Source organism: Pocillopora verrucosa, chromosome 1 (genome assembly GCF_036669915.1).
Source record: "Pocillopora verrucosa isolate sample1 chromosome 1, ASM3666991v2, whole genome shotgun sequence".
NCBI classification, from domain to species: domain Eukaryota; kingdom Metazoa; phylum Cnidaria; class Anthozoa; order Scleractinia; family Pocilloporidae; genus Pocillopora; species Pocillopora verrucosa.
This window is the reverse complement of record NC_089312.1, coordinates 17,438,547-17,455,674: the sequence shown is the minus strand read 5'-3', so window position 1 is coordinate 17,455,674 and position 17,128 is coordinate 17,438,547. Positions and strand designations below refer to the sequence as shown.

Genomic DNA, 17,128 nt, shown 5'->3' with positions numbered 1-17,128 from the left:
CAGTTCAGCAATGTCTGGTTTATGTATGATGGTTAAATGGAACATGCAAGGACAGTTTTGTGGAGTCAGCTTTTCTCCAGTGGTTTTCCAAGAGCCACCAGGTATGAAACAAACTTCAATAAAATAGCATGAGATCTGGTACATGTACACAAAATTTCTTCTAGTTGATTTCTCCTTTTTTCCGTCTACAATGATGATAATAATATTTATAAATCTTCTTTGATTCTAGTGTGTTAAATCACTTGAGTGGTCCTGTAATTCAGGAATAACAAAACAAGGAAAACAAGTCAATAAATGTTCCCCCAGGATTTGAAATATACATATATGATAAACATGCACTTCTACAAATAAAAAAATCCCTCTTAAACATGTAAGACTTTGGTTTTCAGTTTCCTTCCTCACAATATGACTAAGTAATGCTGTTAGAACAGCTTAATCTATTTACAGAGAGTTTCCTGAAAGTTTACTAGACATGCAGCAACAACTACCAATTGAGTTGAAAGGGGGGCAAGAGATGATGGTAATTTGCTCTCAACAAGCCTAAACTGTTTGAGGCGTTCATTGAAATGCTCAACATGGGTCCTTGCTTTGGCAATGCGCCATGTTTCCAACTCCTCTGCTGCAGTTAAACTAGTTCTTCCTTTTAAGGACGGTATCGTAAGTGTCACTTGTCTGGGGTTTAACAGTCCTCTACCCGTAAGTCCACCATCTGCCATTACCACATCACCAGGATGGAGATACCTCAAATTACCACACTCTTTAAAAATCTGTACATCGTTAATATCACCCTCAAACAAATCCGAGACAAAACATGCACCACTGTTTGGGGTTACTGCAATCAGGCACTTTAAAATATTACAATGTGTATAAGAAGAGAAAGTATTACCCTGCCTAGCAAAATTCCTTCAACACTCAATTTTAAATTCAGTACAATCAACAGTGCAGTATATATTTTGCATTGCCTTGAAAATCTTTGGAATGAAACAACTCAAGTGAGCCCTTTCAGGGAACATCATAGTTTGAATATCTCTAAATATTTTGAACAGCAGCTGAATGAAATTTGTGAAAATCTTGCAAGCCAGGCTTTCTAAATCCTTGTCTCAATCGCACAAGGCAGATAAACAGTTATTCTCATGGAGTGAACTGTGACTCAGGGCCATTAATTGATTTCATTGTGTCAACAGATTCTCCAAAGTTCCAATAGTTAATCCTCTCCATTGGGCAAACATCATTTAAGGAGCTGTATAAGACTTCAAACTGGGAGGGTGTGAGACCAATAGAATGTTTCATTAAACCAGGGTCTTCCTGGATAACTACATTAGACAAGCTACTCATGATTTTTGATTTCTGGTCTTTCACTGTGGAAGCTTCATTCTTCAAGATAATTGTCTCTACTTTTGCTGACAAAATATACTTTGTAAACACGGTTTGCTTTCCCTCATCCAACACAATTTTCCCTGTAACAGGGCTCTCGTAAACTGGCAGAATAGTTGCATTATCCTCTAATTAGTCATTTAGAGGATTAAAATCACTTAATTCTTCACATAGGTCTTGTTTGCTGACTATTTTATCTCTCTTGGGAATTAATTGCTTCTCCCTTGATAAAGGTGCTTTCCTTTTCATAGATACACAGCTCACTTTCGCTGGACTAAAATTCGCCTTCAGTGGATTGGGAAACTCTTCACTTGGTCCCTCTTCTCCAGGCCAGAGGAGGTTACATATGTATGTGTTCCTTTTTTTCTTTTCTTTTTTTTTTTTTTTTTTTTTTTTTACAATACAATATGAAACACCACTTACACTAATTACAATGCTTATTTACATTACTCTACTTACAGTCACTAATAATTACACTACTTACAGTATCCAGCTCTATTAACAACACAATTGACTAATTATACTATTACATACAAAAAGTACTATTTTCTTTTAACATTGCACAGTGACACATACCGGTGATGGCGACGCCCAGTTAATTCTCTAACAAAAATAAACTACAATAAACTTATAAACAAGGAAGAATATAAGATCTAAGGTTATGCATTGGTCTTCCATTCTTTTCTTTAAAAAAAGGGCAAACACAAAATTATATGAGAAACTCCCATCTAATTTGAAAATCGCGAAGCTTTCTGTTTCTTATAGCAATTATTTTTTCAACTTGTTTTTTAACTTCAACCTTGTGCAAAAACAATCTAAATATTGGAGAGGTGTTATTTTTTTCTACATTCCCAAATAGTTAATTTCCCTAAAATTATCAAATTATTTAACAAATTGTTCCTCTGAAGTAAGCCAACCATAATATCTTTTAAAGACAAAGTTAAATATTTGCCACTAAGATCAAACCACCAGACTGTAAATACGTTCCAAAAAGCTTGCACAAAGGAGCAGTTAAAGAAGAGGTAGTACAGATCTTCCGTATAGGTTCCACAAAAAGAGCACTTGTCCGAATCACTTAGACCTATTTTGAACAATTTATCGTTCGTAAACAAAATGAGATTCAATACTCTGTATTGAAACGGCCAAACATAAGTTTCGCTCGCAACAAGATAAGGAATAGAGAAAACTTCCTGCGCATTTGAAAGCTCAACATCCGCTGTCAACTTGAAACGTCAATTAAATGATCATAGAATTGCACAGCTTGATTATCATTGTTTGGACCGTAAACATTCACTAAAAGATTTTTTTCATCATTGATTTGAACTTCATACTAACATATCTCCCATTGGGATCAATGACTTTTTTAATTATCTTGCAATCAAACCCCTATCGAAAGAGTATTGCAACACCTCTTGAATTACTACTCTCATGAGCAAGTTCCAGAGGGGCACCCCATTCAGCTTTCCATTGTTTCTCATTGTTTCCAGTTGAATGCGTTTCTTGAAGAAAAATAATATTTGCATTTTGTTTTCTGCACCATGCAAAAATTGCGCGTTTCTTAAAATTGCTCAAGCCTCTAACATTTGATGAAAGCATTCCAAAATCACTCATTTCTGCTATGATTTTTCTTATTTGGTACGGAAAAAACCTGGAAGACCATTTGCCTTACAACACACCTTTGAATAATTATTTGCATCGCTCTACACAAAGAAACGAAAACACTGACACAAAAATATAAACACATAGTAAATAATTTAGCTTGGAAAATAATATCAAATTTCAAATTTTCATCTTCCCTTCTAAAGGAGTGTAGCATCCTTTCTCTTCCCTTCAGCCGCACTCGCTCCAAACCGATAAATATTAACTTAATAATATGATTGACAATAATTATGGCTTCCTATAAATGTATTTTATCATTGGTCAAAAAAAGATTAACAAAGAGCGGCCTTCGAATTCATGAAATTAAATGAAGAGCTAGATAATTCATCTTAAAATATCGTAGACAATTCTGGAGCAAAGATAGTATATTTGATAGTATAGCAATACTCAATCAAGTCCAGTAGTCTGTTTAGCTGGTGTTGGCATTTTCAGCTTGCAGGTAGAAGGACTTAAGTTTTGACTCACCATTCAATTTAAAAATGATCCTGGCCAGTACGCTCCAAGGAATATAGGCAAATTGGACATCTTCTTGACTATGGATTTCATTCAGGTGCCTCTCTTTAAGCTTTTTGCGCTTCTCCCTCACAGATTTTGATACATCGTCTGAAATGTATAGATTTGCTTCATGGAAAGGATTCTCTCTTAACTTAGAGGCTGCATTACTATGTATGTGTTTCTGGTTATATTTGCTTCCATGAAGAACTGCCGCAAACACACTACAATCCACCTTCTGCACTTCTCAATATCTTGAGAAGGCATTGGAAATGGAATGAAGACTTTCTTCCTGGATTCCTCAAGTTCTTTAAGAGATTTAGGCCATTTCTCTCAATACCGTCAATCCATTTTTCACTTGCCCCAACAACAATGTTTAGTGCTTACCATTTTACGTCGATTTTGGGGACAAACATCAAATTTTAAGCGATTTCCCACAGACTCTGTTGGTAAAGAATAGCGAAACATGACTAACTCTTTTGAGCAATATGCAAAGTTTTGGCTGAGTCACGTTGGGGGTGCAATCTATTTTTAGAATCTGTGCGCAGCACTATTAAGTACTCGTGGAAAAGAAAGATTCTTTTCAGAAAAAATCACATCCATCTGCCTCTACTTCTGCCGGTGCTGCTGCCACAGCATGCCCAGTTGCTGGTGGTATTACTGCCACTGGCAATGTAAGCACCTGTCAGTAAAATTAGTTTGTATCAACGTAGAGCTTTGCACGAAACAATCAGGAAAACAAATGTAGACCAATCTTTCTCAAACAAAATGAATCAGGTATTCCTAACGTTGGGGGAGAAAAGTTGGATGGTGAAGTCACAGCATAGACACGACAGAATTTAGGTGTTAAATAATGATAGTAACTGTTGTACCTTGTTCTGTGCATCAGCTGTTTCTTTTAACAAAGTAAATACTTTTGAGTGAATGCACCTTATTCATCTGAATAAATTATTTTTTTAACAAATTCAAGTGCATTTTATAACAGTTTATTTAATCCTAGCATAACACACAGACATCTTTTAGACTTTTTTCAACTAATCCTTTACGGATGCTTGCAACGCTGCATGTTATTGGCGTTGTAGTTCTCTGGTGTCCTCCAATTGTTAACTGTTGTTTAATAAATTGCCAATTAAATATTGATGAACATAGCTATGTAATGCATAAGGTTTTCAAAGCAGCAAAAGACTATATTATCACTGCTATAAAGTGCATTTCATTGATTGACTTTGTCATTTGAAAACAGTAATGATGACAATATTAATGAATGTCAAATATCATTATGAACAACCTGCATATTTAGGATTATATAAGAAACAACTTCCATTTACTTTGCTGCATAGAAAAGGCTAGACCTGTTTTCCTTTGTTAACAAATTACATAGAAGTGTTAACGAATTATATAGAAAGAAGTCTAGAGTATATGAAGTTTACTGTAGGTATATTCTTGTAGAAAGAGAGCCTTTACATGGTGGAGGTTCACTGTGGTGTGTCTGATTACCTCCTCTGCTTTCAATTTATCGCCTAAAGATAAGAATATTAGATCATTAATATGCCATGGAGGCATGCACCAATAACATCATATACCTGACAATCACGCAGCAATGACTTGGCATTTGGTAACACCAACTTGTAGCAGAATCATGACATGGGCACCACTCAGGGGATGTGGATCTTTGCCAACATTCACAAGCATTTGTGACACACTAGGTGATCTGTTTTTTTTTTTGTTTTTTTTTAAACAATTTTATTTACAAGACGATCACTTACACTACGTACAGTATTAATGACACTTACATTGTACTTGCTACTTACACTACTTATACTTATACTAATTATGCATACACTACATGACGATACATGCATTACAATGCTATTAACATTAATTTAATTTACGGTTGGCGTGTTTACAAAGTTCTTTTCAATTAAAAGACAATCACAAGTAAACATACAGGTCTCAAAAATGCTACATTTCTTTGGATATTTACTTTTGATATAGCTTAAACAAATATTTATGAAATTAAGTATAAGTCTAACCTAAAACAACAGCAGCATGAAAAATTAAAGTAAAAAAGCCCACGTGCGATAAAATTTCGGAAGTTCTTTTTTTGCGGACGCGATCTCTTTTAGGATTAGGTGATCTGTTGTGTGCTACAAAGACCAAGCATCTGTCTAACATACTTGTTAGCTGTGTATCCTTGTTAAGTGTCCTCTGGAATAAAAGGAATGGGTTTTAATCCATACTAAGAGACAATATGAGACTAGATATGTACATATTAATATTTGTAAAACTACTGGACAGTCAGGGGCCCAGCCCTCCCTAAAGTTTGTGTTTCAAGCAGGAGGACCTAGACAAACGAGAGCATCCTCTAATCATGATCTATGGTGACATTCAATTATTACTCTGAAGGAGTACTTTAATAGAGTCAGTACAATTAGAGAGATACAGGTAAACAGCCATTAAAAGATAATTATTATCTTGTTTAACTTCCTTGCCTCCATCGCCTAACCATTTCTTAGAGGGGTACACTAGTGTTTGAATTCCTGACTGAACACCCTTTCTGGTGTTTTATTTAATTGATACTTGCTGGACAACTTAGTATAAAGTAGCTTCTACTTTTCTTAGAATGCTTAAAAGTGCTGAATAAGAGATCAAATTCCAACCTGTGAAATTTGTTTTCAGAGAGGTTATAATACTTAAAAAATAAAAAATTTAAAATGTCCTCACCAGAGACTTCAGCACCCTCTAAGGCTTTTTGGCAACTCGCTTCTCCTCCTATCACGATTGAATGACAGATATCAACCGAGGCGATAATTGTTATCACCTACATCTTGTAATAATCTAGGATTAAATAATATAAGTTGCAAAAACATTGCCATAAAAAAATAATTGAAATAGCTGTATAAGAATGTATAACTAGCATTCTTACAACAATTTGTAGCACTCACGGTTCACAAGTGAACAGTATTTAATGTTTATAACTATTTTGAGGGGTTCCATCCATTTTTAGTTTGTAGCCTTTTAGTTTTCTTAATGTAACTTTTCAGATTTAATGATAAACACTTTGCTGATTGGTCTGAAAACAGATTTTCTGGGAGAGACCAATTAAAATAGGAAGTTGCTTAGATTCTACCTTACCAAACAGACCCTTCAATGTTGTTATTGAAAGTCACTAAACTTTAAATGACTTAAATTAGAGAAACTACTGTGTACTGTGTCAATAGAGGGAAATAGTTTCCGTTAGGTGAGTTTGTGTCCATACCAGACTAGATGTTCTCACTTATTTCCAGGGTTGTGTCCTTGGTTGAGATTGTATCTGTAAAGATATAAGTAAACAGATTTCTAACTTCAGTCGCATATTTGATTCTTGGTAAATTCAAACCTTCTAAACCCACAGCCTTAGTAGAACAAGCTTAAGAAGAAGAACAGTATTAATTGTCAAAAGCTACAGGTGTGCTGAAACAGCAAAAGCCTATACAACGAAGACAAAAACAATATCAAATATAGAAAACTAAGCTGAACAATGGAGCATACACCTGCCCAAAAAAAAGCAGGAAACAATTTTTCAGTTCAACTCAAGAATGTGTATAAAAAAAAATCGGGTTCTTGCAAAGAAACAATTCACTCTTCAACAAAGTTTATCTTTATTTGAAGTGGAATAGTCAGAAACAATAAAATTGAACCATGTTTGAATGCTGGTTAAAGTGATGCTTTCACAATTTTGGGCTTATGGAAAGAGATATGTTTAGCCAATATAACTGTTCATACCATAGTTTCCTTCCAATTCATTTACGATAAATGTCAGGGTTGCAACAGAACAAAAGCACTGTCAGTCGTGAATTGCCCAGTTACTAGATCACATGCAAATTATTCAGCACTATTTGGTATCAGCAGGAAAACCCAACAATACAAAGTAATTATTTTTGGTATTGAATTTCTCATTAATTGCAAGAAATGTATACCTTTTGAGGAAATGTATTACTTGTAAGGAAACAAAAGACAAGGTACACTTGTAAGTATTTCTGTACCTATTCATGCACAGACGAAATGATTAAAGTAATGCACCAGTCTAATTACTAAAACTGTAATACAACTATTGAGTACCTTTGTACTTCTAAATAAATGCTACACAATGCACAATGTAAAAAAAAAAGACATTTGCCCACTTTTCATACCAGGCAGTTGGTTATGAGATCTAGCACACTCTATTTGCAGATGTTGGGAATTACTTTCGTGGCTGAGACTCACACACTGTCCTGTATACATTAACATGGACAACGGCATAATGCATTTAATAATCATAACACTACTAATAATAAAAATACAAATTTTATAATTCTTTAAACAGATGGCCCATTTCACAACAGGGTTTTCAACAAGGGGCCATAAAAATAAAATAACATGAAATAATGAAAATAAAATACAATACAAATGTCTAAATGGTAAATTGAAAACTTACTTTTTTCATCTTAGCCTATCACAAAATGGTGTGGCACCTAACTGTAATAGCTAAAGTAGCTGTCAATACAGTATATGCAGTTGCAAGTCTGTTGTATCAGTCTTAATAATTTTTTACAAAATACCCATATTTAAGTAAAAAGGATGGGAGGGTTGGGAAAAGACCACCAAAAAATTCATTGTGTTGTGCTTGTGTTTTATTATTGATGTTTTATCTCCTTGTCCTTCCTGGATCAAGAGAGGAAGTTTAGAAAGTTTGGTCAACAATTAACAACTCAGGTTACTTGCTACTCAAAGGAGGAAATATTATGAATGACAGGCTCTTGTAATCTGACATCAGATGGTCTCGGAAGATAATTTTTTGTTTTAAACATAACTTAAGGTTTAGAAATCAGATACACTGCAGGTGAGAGAATCGGCAGAGAAGACAGAGTTAACAAAATCGACAGAGTAAACAAAATCAACAGTGAAGACAGGTAACAAAATCGATAGAGTTCACAGAGTTAACAAAATCGACAGAGAATACAGAATCAACAAAATCGACAGAGTAGACGGATTTAATAAAATGAGACGGAGAGGAAAAAATTGACACAGTGGACAAATGACAGAATAACTGGAGTTGAAAAAATTGACAGTTTTATAAAATGTAAGTATTTTTATAGACATAAAAGCATAAATGGTATTTACAGTAATCGTTCCAATCCCAAAATGCTTTGTAGCGTAACGTCACACTACAGGAAAAATGAAAGAAAAGAACAAAGGATCTTCCTCAATCTCTCGGTACTTCGTTTGATGAAGGTTCTACTGTATCTTAGTCTTGTAAAAGTTCATTAGAAAGATGGAAATGCAGTTACCACCTCATTTTCTATATGGTCATAAATAACTGTTACAACGTAACACTGACTTCCGGTAAGACCATGCTCACCAACAGCATCCTCGAAGCTTCTTTTTAACACCAGTCCATTTGGATAATTTTCATCTATTTTCTCTGAATGTGGATATAACAGAGTCATCCTGCAGAGTTCTCTAATTTCTCTGAGGTCTTCGCTCTTCGCTGTAAAAAAACACTTTTATTCCTTTCCTTAGGGTACATGTGATCTCTGGCAATATGTGCCCAATTTTGCTTTGTCATCCAATTTTCAGAACTTAAGTTCGCCTCCTCAGCCTTTTCAGAGATGGGTTATCCCTTGCTTGAGTGACAGGCAATATATGACTCAATCAATCAATCAAAGTTTATTGTCTAACGTGAGGCATGGTTGCCCAATTGCCCGAGCCAGAGGCTCATGTATAAAACGGTAGACTATAAATTAACTATAATTAAAGGTACATTATAAGAAGTACTTATAAGTCAAAATAAATTACAGCATGTAACTAAATCAATTAACACAGGCAAAAAGGAGAAGACTTGAGCTGAAGGCAAAAGCCCAAACACAAGCGACAATGTCAACTGAATCAGATAAAAAATAAAAAAAATAAAAACTTTATAGGTAAAAATATATAAGTCTAGAGTTTAAATAATAATTGTGAATTTGTAGGTAATTAATATTGATAGTTAAAGGAGTCTAAACAATATTTTCGGTGAAAGATATTGCAGTAGATTAATATGAATAAAAATGACAATGTGTGTGTATGTACAATGAAAGTCAAATACATGTATTACATTTACAGGTAGGTCCTAGTGTGCTGAAATCGAAAGTCTTAAGTTTGCAACAGAAATCGCTAAGCCTAGATACTGTTTTAAGTTCTCTAGGTAAACTGTTCCAAAGGTGACTAACTTTATATGTAAAGGAATTATGATAGAATCTATTATTATACCCTGGTTGCACTAGATTTACACCTTTATTCCTTAAATTATATCTAGATTCCCGCAATTGAAAAAAGTTTTTAATATATTCTGGACCGTTCCATTTCATACATTTAAAAAGTAATACCAAGGAACTATAAAATCGCCTATGTTCTAGAGTTGTCATGTTGCTTTTAGCTAAAATTGTATTGTAGTTAACACTATTGCCGAGATTAAGCAAAGTTTTAAGTGCGTACTTATTGACTGATTCCAGTTTAGAGCTCAATGTTTTATTTATTCCAAGCAATAGTGGACTACAGTATTCCAGGTGAGGAAGTATGTAAGCCTTATAGAGCGATAGGGAGACATCTACAGGCATAAGTTTTTTGAGTCTCTTAAGGGCACCAATCTTGGCATAGACTTTTTTTATGACACTGTATGTGATCAGCTAATGTTAACTTGTCGTCAATTATGACCCCAAGGATTTTGAGTGAGTTAGATAACTCGACTCTAGAGTCACCAATGATAAATTGAGGGTCGTAAGCAATATCTCCAATCATCATAGCTTGGGACTTTATGTTGTTGACCATAAGATAATTACGAGAAAGCCAAGACAGGAGGATGTCAATATCATGGTTCAAGGAGATTTCCAAGAAAGTGATATCGTGATGAGATCGATAAGTTGTCGTATCATCGGCATATAGACGCAAGGAAGCGATCTGGCCTGCAAAGTTTAAGTCATTCATATATATATATTAAAAAATAAGGGACCAAGAAGACTACCTTGAGGCACACCACGTTGAACGGGAAGCCAATCAGAGAGTTTGCAATTATATTTAACTCTTTGCTGTCGCTCGGTAAAGTATGACTGTACGAATCTGAGGGCATCATCATTCAAACCATAAGCACGCAACTTGGCTAGGAGTAGGTTGTGACACACAGAGTCAAATGCTTTGGAAAGGTCAATGGCAATAGTTCCAGTGACTTTCTTAGAATCCAGGGCTAGTCTCCAGTCATCAACCATTTTTAGAAGAGCAGTGCAACATGAGTGCCCACTTAAGAATCCAGACATATTGAGAGAGAAGTGGGTCTTGAAAGTATCATAGAGCCGATCATACATAACTTTCTCAAGAATCTTGGGAATGGACGACAAGATACTGACTGGTCTGTAGTTTTCCACAAGAGAGCTATCATCCTTTTTATAGACTGGAGTGACATTACTTAATTTCCATTCCTGTGGCCACGTTGAGTTAGTAAGGCTGTAATTAAGGAGCTTAGTAACTAACTAACCAACTTGGCTTAAAGTGATTTAAAATGTAAAGTAAATAATGGCTCTTTCCTCTTTCGCATTTTGTGAAAATTGTCAAAATAGAATAATATTTACCTCTAGCATCACTTCCTAATGGCAAAGGACCAGCTGAAGATATTGATGGTGCAACAGCAGGTGTCACTGTTGCTGAGGTAACCGGTGATGTTGCTGTTGATGTTACTGCTGATGCTAATGCAGATGTTACTGCAGATGTTACTGCAGATGTTACTGCAGATGTTACTGCAGATGTTACTGCAGATGTTACTGCAGATGTTACTGCAGTTAACATTGCTGTGGAGATTCCTAGGCGTGGGAAATTCTATCAGGGTCACTGTTTAAAACACACTTCAGACATTTACATGTGCTCACAACTCAAAGCTTCATTATTCGTTTCAGTCCCCACACAGGGGGTAACACCTGGCACTTACAAAAACAAACAAACATACAAACAAACGTGTGTCCATCCCCCCCCCCCCCCCAAGAGCGTCTCCGGATCCTTAGCCCTTCTCTCCAGGGCATGTATTCTGGCTGGCCTGCAACATTCAACAGGCACAGTCTAGTTATCAGGTGTATAAACTTCTGGCCTCTTGTGCTCACTTGGATGATGCGCACATGTCTATCCTGATCAGGGAACACTCCATCCACTCAACCCAGACGCCACTGACCGCATGAAGCATTCTGATCAACAACGAGTACTACATCCCTAACCTTCAGGTTTTTTTTAGCCTCTCTCCATTTCTTTTGCATGTTAAGTGTTGACAGATACTCTTCTCTTCAGCACTTCCAGAATACCCTCACCAGGGTAGCTGGTGAGGGTATTACTATCCTTGAGACAATGACTAACAACAACAGGGTTGGCTCCAATGTAGATTTCTTCTGCAAGCCCTACTGCACTTTTTGATCAGAACCGACCTGACCAGAACTGGCTCGACCCCCCTTCTCTCTCCGAAAGCTTTTCAAAACAGTTCCATTAACCTCTACCAGCACTGTTTGTAACTCTTCAAAACACAAGGTTGATCAATCAAGTACCTTCTTTAGAGGTGTCTTGATACCTTTGACTAGCCACTCCAAAAACCCTCCCCACCATGGAGCTCTTTCAGTGATAAAGTTCATGAAATTCTTAGGTTAACAAGGTAGTGCAAGACTTTGTTCGATCTCGTGATTCTTCTTATCTCCTTGCTCGAAGATTTGAAGGTTCTTGCGTTATCTGATGTAATTGTGGTGGGGAGTCCTCGTCAACCAGTAAATCTTCTGAATGCCAGCAGAAAATCTTGAGCATTGAGGCTTCTGCATAATTCGAAGTGAACAGCCCTGGTCAAAGCACAAGGAAACAAACATATGTACACTTTGCTGGACTTGTCCTTGTCCAGATTTCCTCTGCCAACATTCAATGGTCCGACAAAGTCTATTTCCGCAAGCGTGAAGAAGGATCGTCAGACACTAGTTCACTAGGGAGATCAGGAGGTGAATGAGACTTGTACAGGGTTCTATCGATTTTGAAACAAATTACACATTTCTTGATAATTTGTTTTACAGCTTTGGAACCTTTCAAATCTAAAATTGCTCTATAAGCATGTCCCATATTCCGCAGTGTTTCATGGACATATGTGCATTCTTGATAATTGATCAAATGAAATCATGTTTCACTGGCAACAGAATTGGATTTCTTGAGCTCCTGGTAAATCGGCATTATTTACCCTCCCTCTTGCATTTGACAACTCCATCTTCGAGAAATAATTGGAATTGTGAGACGTAGGTCGGAGGCGCAGCTTCAGTTTGACAGTTATCCAGGAGAAACTTGATTTCTTGTTCAAAAGAACATGTTGGAACAGCCTTTATCCAAAGTTCCTCAGCCTTCGTTTAACTCACAGCATTTAGAATTTAAATTTCACTCTTGGATTTCAACTTGTTTTGAGCCCTGTTTTTAAGCTTTTTTACAAATTTGACAACAAAGGCGGTCACTCAAAGTAATTTCATCAATCTGCTGAATTGATTGATGTCAATTAATTCATCAATCTTTGGTTCCATTGGATCCTTAACCACACAGTTAACCAATGAGCGAGTGATTCTGACTTGATGGTTTACAGCTTCTTGGGTTGCCACTTCACCTTCAGAATGTGTTGGTTCACTTGTGGGCCAGTGTGACTCTGGCTTGTAGAGAGATTCTGGACCGTCCTACCAATTTGTATTTGCAAATTTCCTCCATGTGATTAGTCTTTAGATGGCCATTGAATACAAACTGGTTCAAGCTCTTTCCTCATGAATTTAATCCAGGTTCTCCAGATAACAGAGACTGTTGGCATAGAGATTCTAAATCTCTCCGCTAGATCTTTCTCTAGCAATCCCAGACGTAAACGTAAAAGTACTATTGTTAACTCCTGCCATATTGTTAGTTTACGTTTGCTGCCTGGTTTGTTGTATTCTGCAGGGTGATACTCAGTTTCATCTCTGTTTTGGTAGCATAAATGTTCAGCTTTCTCTTTCAATAAGTCCTAACATAACGACAGGGTATCGTAGTTAGGAAAACCTGTATAAAAAGCAATGTCATGGTCTTTATCTTTGTGATCACTTAAAGGGCATATAAACCCAAAAATACATGTTTTTCTTATACTATGTAAAAAGTGGCGTAGAAAACGAATTTGAAATTAGTTTTGTCCAATTCGACTTATTTTAGGAGAAAATTGGCATTTTCAACTGAAATTCCATTTCCGGTAAAAACAATAGCGAGAAGTCGTGACGTAAGCGGTGGAACCAAAATATTGCGCAACACATATTCCCCCGTAGAACTGGTGTGGGAGTTCGTGTAAGTAGTGGTAGTTCGGAAGATGTTTTTTCAGAAGATAGCGACTCGAATGCTTTAAGCTTAGTACATGACAGCGCTGGGAATAATCCAGAATCTTCAGGAGAGTCTGAGCCACGTCCTTAACAGCGTTCCGCACGAAGACAGTACAGAACATGTCGACAGCGATGCGACCGTCTCGGAAACTCAGACTGGTATTAAATTTACTTTGTGATTTATTTGTATTTAACATGAAAATGTAATAAAGCGAGGGTACAATCTAAAGGAATGTAACAGAATTTTTTTTAACTTGAGCTTCTGAAAGTGTTTTATATAAAATTATCAAAGGTGCGAGTGTGGAACTTGTCAACCAATGCCGACAACTCATGAAAGTGTTTGTTGTACGGAAATCGGGCAATTGTGGCAAAATGGCCTGAAACGCAGATAAGTTGTATCACTGAGCATCCAGGTTTTCAGTCAATTTGCCTCGATTTCTGGGTGCTGGAGACGGCCAAGTACGCGTACAGGCAGCAGCAAAGCACAGATAATCACACCGGAAACGACTAAGCTAAATATTTTCTGTTTCATCTGTTTTGTTACATTTTGAGATCGATTTACTTGAGTTGTTTCTGCCATTGATTTAATAATACAGTACTAGAGCTAGTTGTTTTTCGCTTCTTTCCTGGCAGAAAATTTCGCTAAATTGCCTACAGATAGCTTGTTCGTTGGTGTTGGGGATATCTCGGCAAACACTTTAGGGTCGCTGTGCTATCTTGTGCAGTAAACAATATCCTTCATCTCAGAAGCATTTCCATCGATAAACAAGTTGTATCATGTACATTTCCTTGTGTGGCCTTTATAATTATCCAACCCTGTTTGTGTTTGCTTCGATTTGAAATATTGAAAAGATAGTTTTGCAAGCTGAAATCAGGATCTTTTAAGTTGTACTCAAAATGATGAATATTGTCCTACTGACCTTTGAATGTATTTTCACTGCTGTGAAAACCGTGACACAAATTCTTCTGCTGTTTCTCTGCAGGGTTTCTCAAAGGAAGCACCAAGTGGGGCTGGCTTGGATTTTCTTATAGAACATAAGGGTTGATTATGGGATCCTGTATAGAATTCTTTGTATCGAACCGACAAAATTCCAGATCACGTTATTACACACTGATATCAACGAATTCTCTTTCTTTGATACGTGTTTCGAATTCAGGCAAAGGTTCAGACATGTCAGTGTCTTCTACGGGCTCAGCGCTGGCTCCCGAACAACTGGCTTCCCCATAATATTTCATTAGATGAGAAAAAAGATGTTTTTAGAGAACCAATAAAGCTATTGTTGTTTAATTAACGAAACGTTTTCATGTAAATCGATTTTGTACTTTCTCTGTTGACTTCTAACTTTTGAAGAGCTCAACTTCTTTCTCAGTTCGGTCGGCCACTTCCGAATCCTCGTCGTCTGCCGACTGTATGGATCGTTTTTATACTTCCAAATAATTTGCTTCTGGTGAGGCCTGAATCGTCGGTACAGCACCAGGAAGAAAAATGACTGCTACAAACAACAGAACGTTCGAATGGCTCGACGAAATCGGCTATTTTCACTTGAACAAATTTCACAAATTGTTGCTTCAAATTTGCGTCATTTGGAAATATTTGCATTGTATGCCCAGTTTTGTTTGAATCAGTACAAAACTGGACGACACCATTACGAAAAAATTGAATATATTGAAGCAAACTGTAAGTAAAAAAATCATGACGAGACCAGCAAACAACGGCTGTAGAAAAGACTCCTTCGTGCCTCACGCGATTATAAAACGAGACTTTGGAGGGTCCACCCGTGACGTCACAGGAAAGATGGCGCCATTCAAGATGGCGAATGTTTCGAATTTGGAAGAGCTTTTACAAAGTGAAAATGGACTTTTGAGAATAAACGAATGGTACCTTTGGTGTACTTGATATATTTACTAAACATCTATATGAAAAGAAAATGAACGTTTTTTGGGTTTACATGCCCTTTAATTCGAATTTAGGTTTGGAATTCAACTCATGAATAGTTGTTTCAAGGGATTATATCTTCTCTTTGAGAGCCAATATTTCTTGCTGTAGAGATTGAGACTCGTTTAGACTCTGTTTGAGTGCTTTGATCTCTAAACTTTTCCTCTTGGACGTCCATGGATGCATTGTTTGTCATGATATCACTTGGGTTTTCATAGTCCTCAACATTTTCTTTTTCAGCTTGCACTGAGGTAGTTCGAGGCCTTTTTACCATAGGTACTTGTACTCTTTCTATTTTCCTTCGTTCCTGGGGAACCGAAGTCCAAGGATATATCAAGGGTAGCTGAGTTCTTGAAATTTGCTCTCCCTGAGGAAAATGTGCACCGCAGATTCGTGTACTAGAAGAATCTTTCTTCAGATTTGCGTTTCGTATGAGCTTCTCATACATTCCTAAAACTTTCGGATCACTTGGTAGAGTGTGGAATTTCATGTTAGGAGAGTTTCTCCAGTTATTTGTGCCCCTGGGCACACAACAACTCGCTTTTACCATGTTGTTTTTAGTCACACTTGTGTTTGTCACAGATAATGGCGTCTCCTAAACCCGCCCCAGCAAGCTTTGCATCCACCGACTCGACCCACTCTCCCGCTCAACGTAAAAATGGCGAATTGCCTTCAAGTCCTTTCGTTTTTTATCCCACGTAACATCATCATCAAATCTGTCCAATAAATGGTCTTGACATTCTTCCTGGCCAAATTGAGGTTGTTCATGAGTTGAGGGAGAATAAGAACACCTAACAGTTCCAGATGCGGTATGGTTTGCCTTTTCAATGGTGCAACTCTTGCCTTGAGGCAACTAATCGGACGTCAATTTGGCCATCTTCGTAGAGTGATCAGATGTAAACAACTCCTGCATACGTGTGGCTCGAGGCGTCACTGAATTCATGGAGCTCAAATTGTACTGGACTTGATCAGAAATAACAGCGGGGTATTCTGACATAGCCCAAAAACTTCAATTCGTCTATTAGTGAATTCTATTGGAATAAAATTGAATCTCGAGTAGATTTTTGTGTAATTCGTTGTCCCAGTCAACTTTGATGAGACAGAGTTCTTGGAAGAGAATCTTTGTTTTGACAGTACGTAGGGTGAGAAATCCAGTTGGGTCAAATATCTTTGCTGACAATTTCAAAACAGAGCATTTTGTTGCTGGAGGTGAGATACCATAATTGTATAAATCGGTGAAGTTAAAGAAAAATTCATCTGCAACAGTGTCCCAGGTCATTCCTAG

At 36.8% G+C, this 17,128-nt stretch overlaps 1 protein-coding gene and 1 pseudogene across 1 annotated transcript; both read right to left on the bottom strand.

The window, feature by feature from the left end:
• Positions 1 to 437: 437 nt before the first annotated feature.
• On the bottom strand, positions 438 to 3,915 carry LOC131784072 (uncharacterized; annotated as a pseudogene).
• Positions 3,916 to 15,907: 11,992 nt separating this feature from the next.
• Positions 15,908 to 16,393, bottom strand: LOC136284273 (THAP domain-containing protein 11-like). Its single transcript, XM_066174243.1, has one exon. The coding sequence runs from the start codon at positions 16,391 to 16,393 to the stop codon at positions 15,908 to 15,910; it is 486 nt and encodes a 161-aa protein (XP_066030340.1).
• Between the last annotated feature and the right edge of the window lie 735 nt (positions 16,394 to 17,128).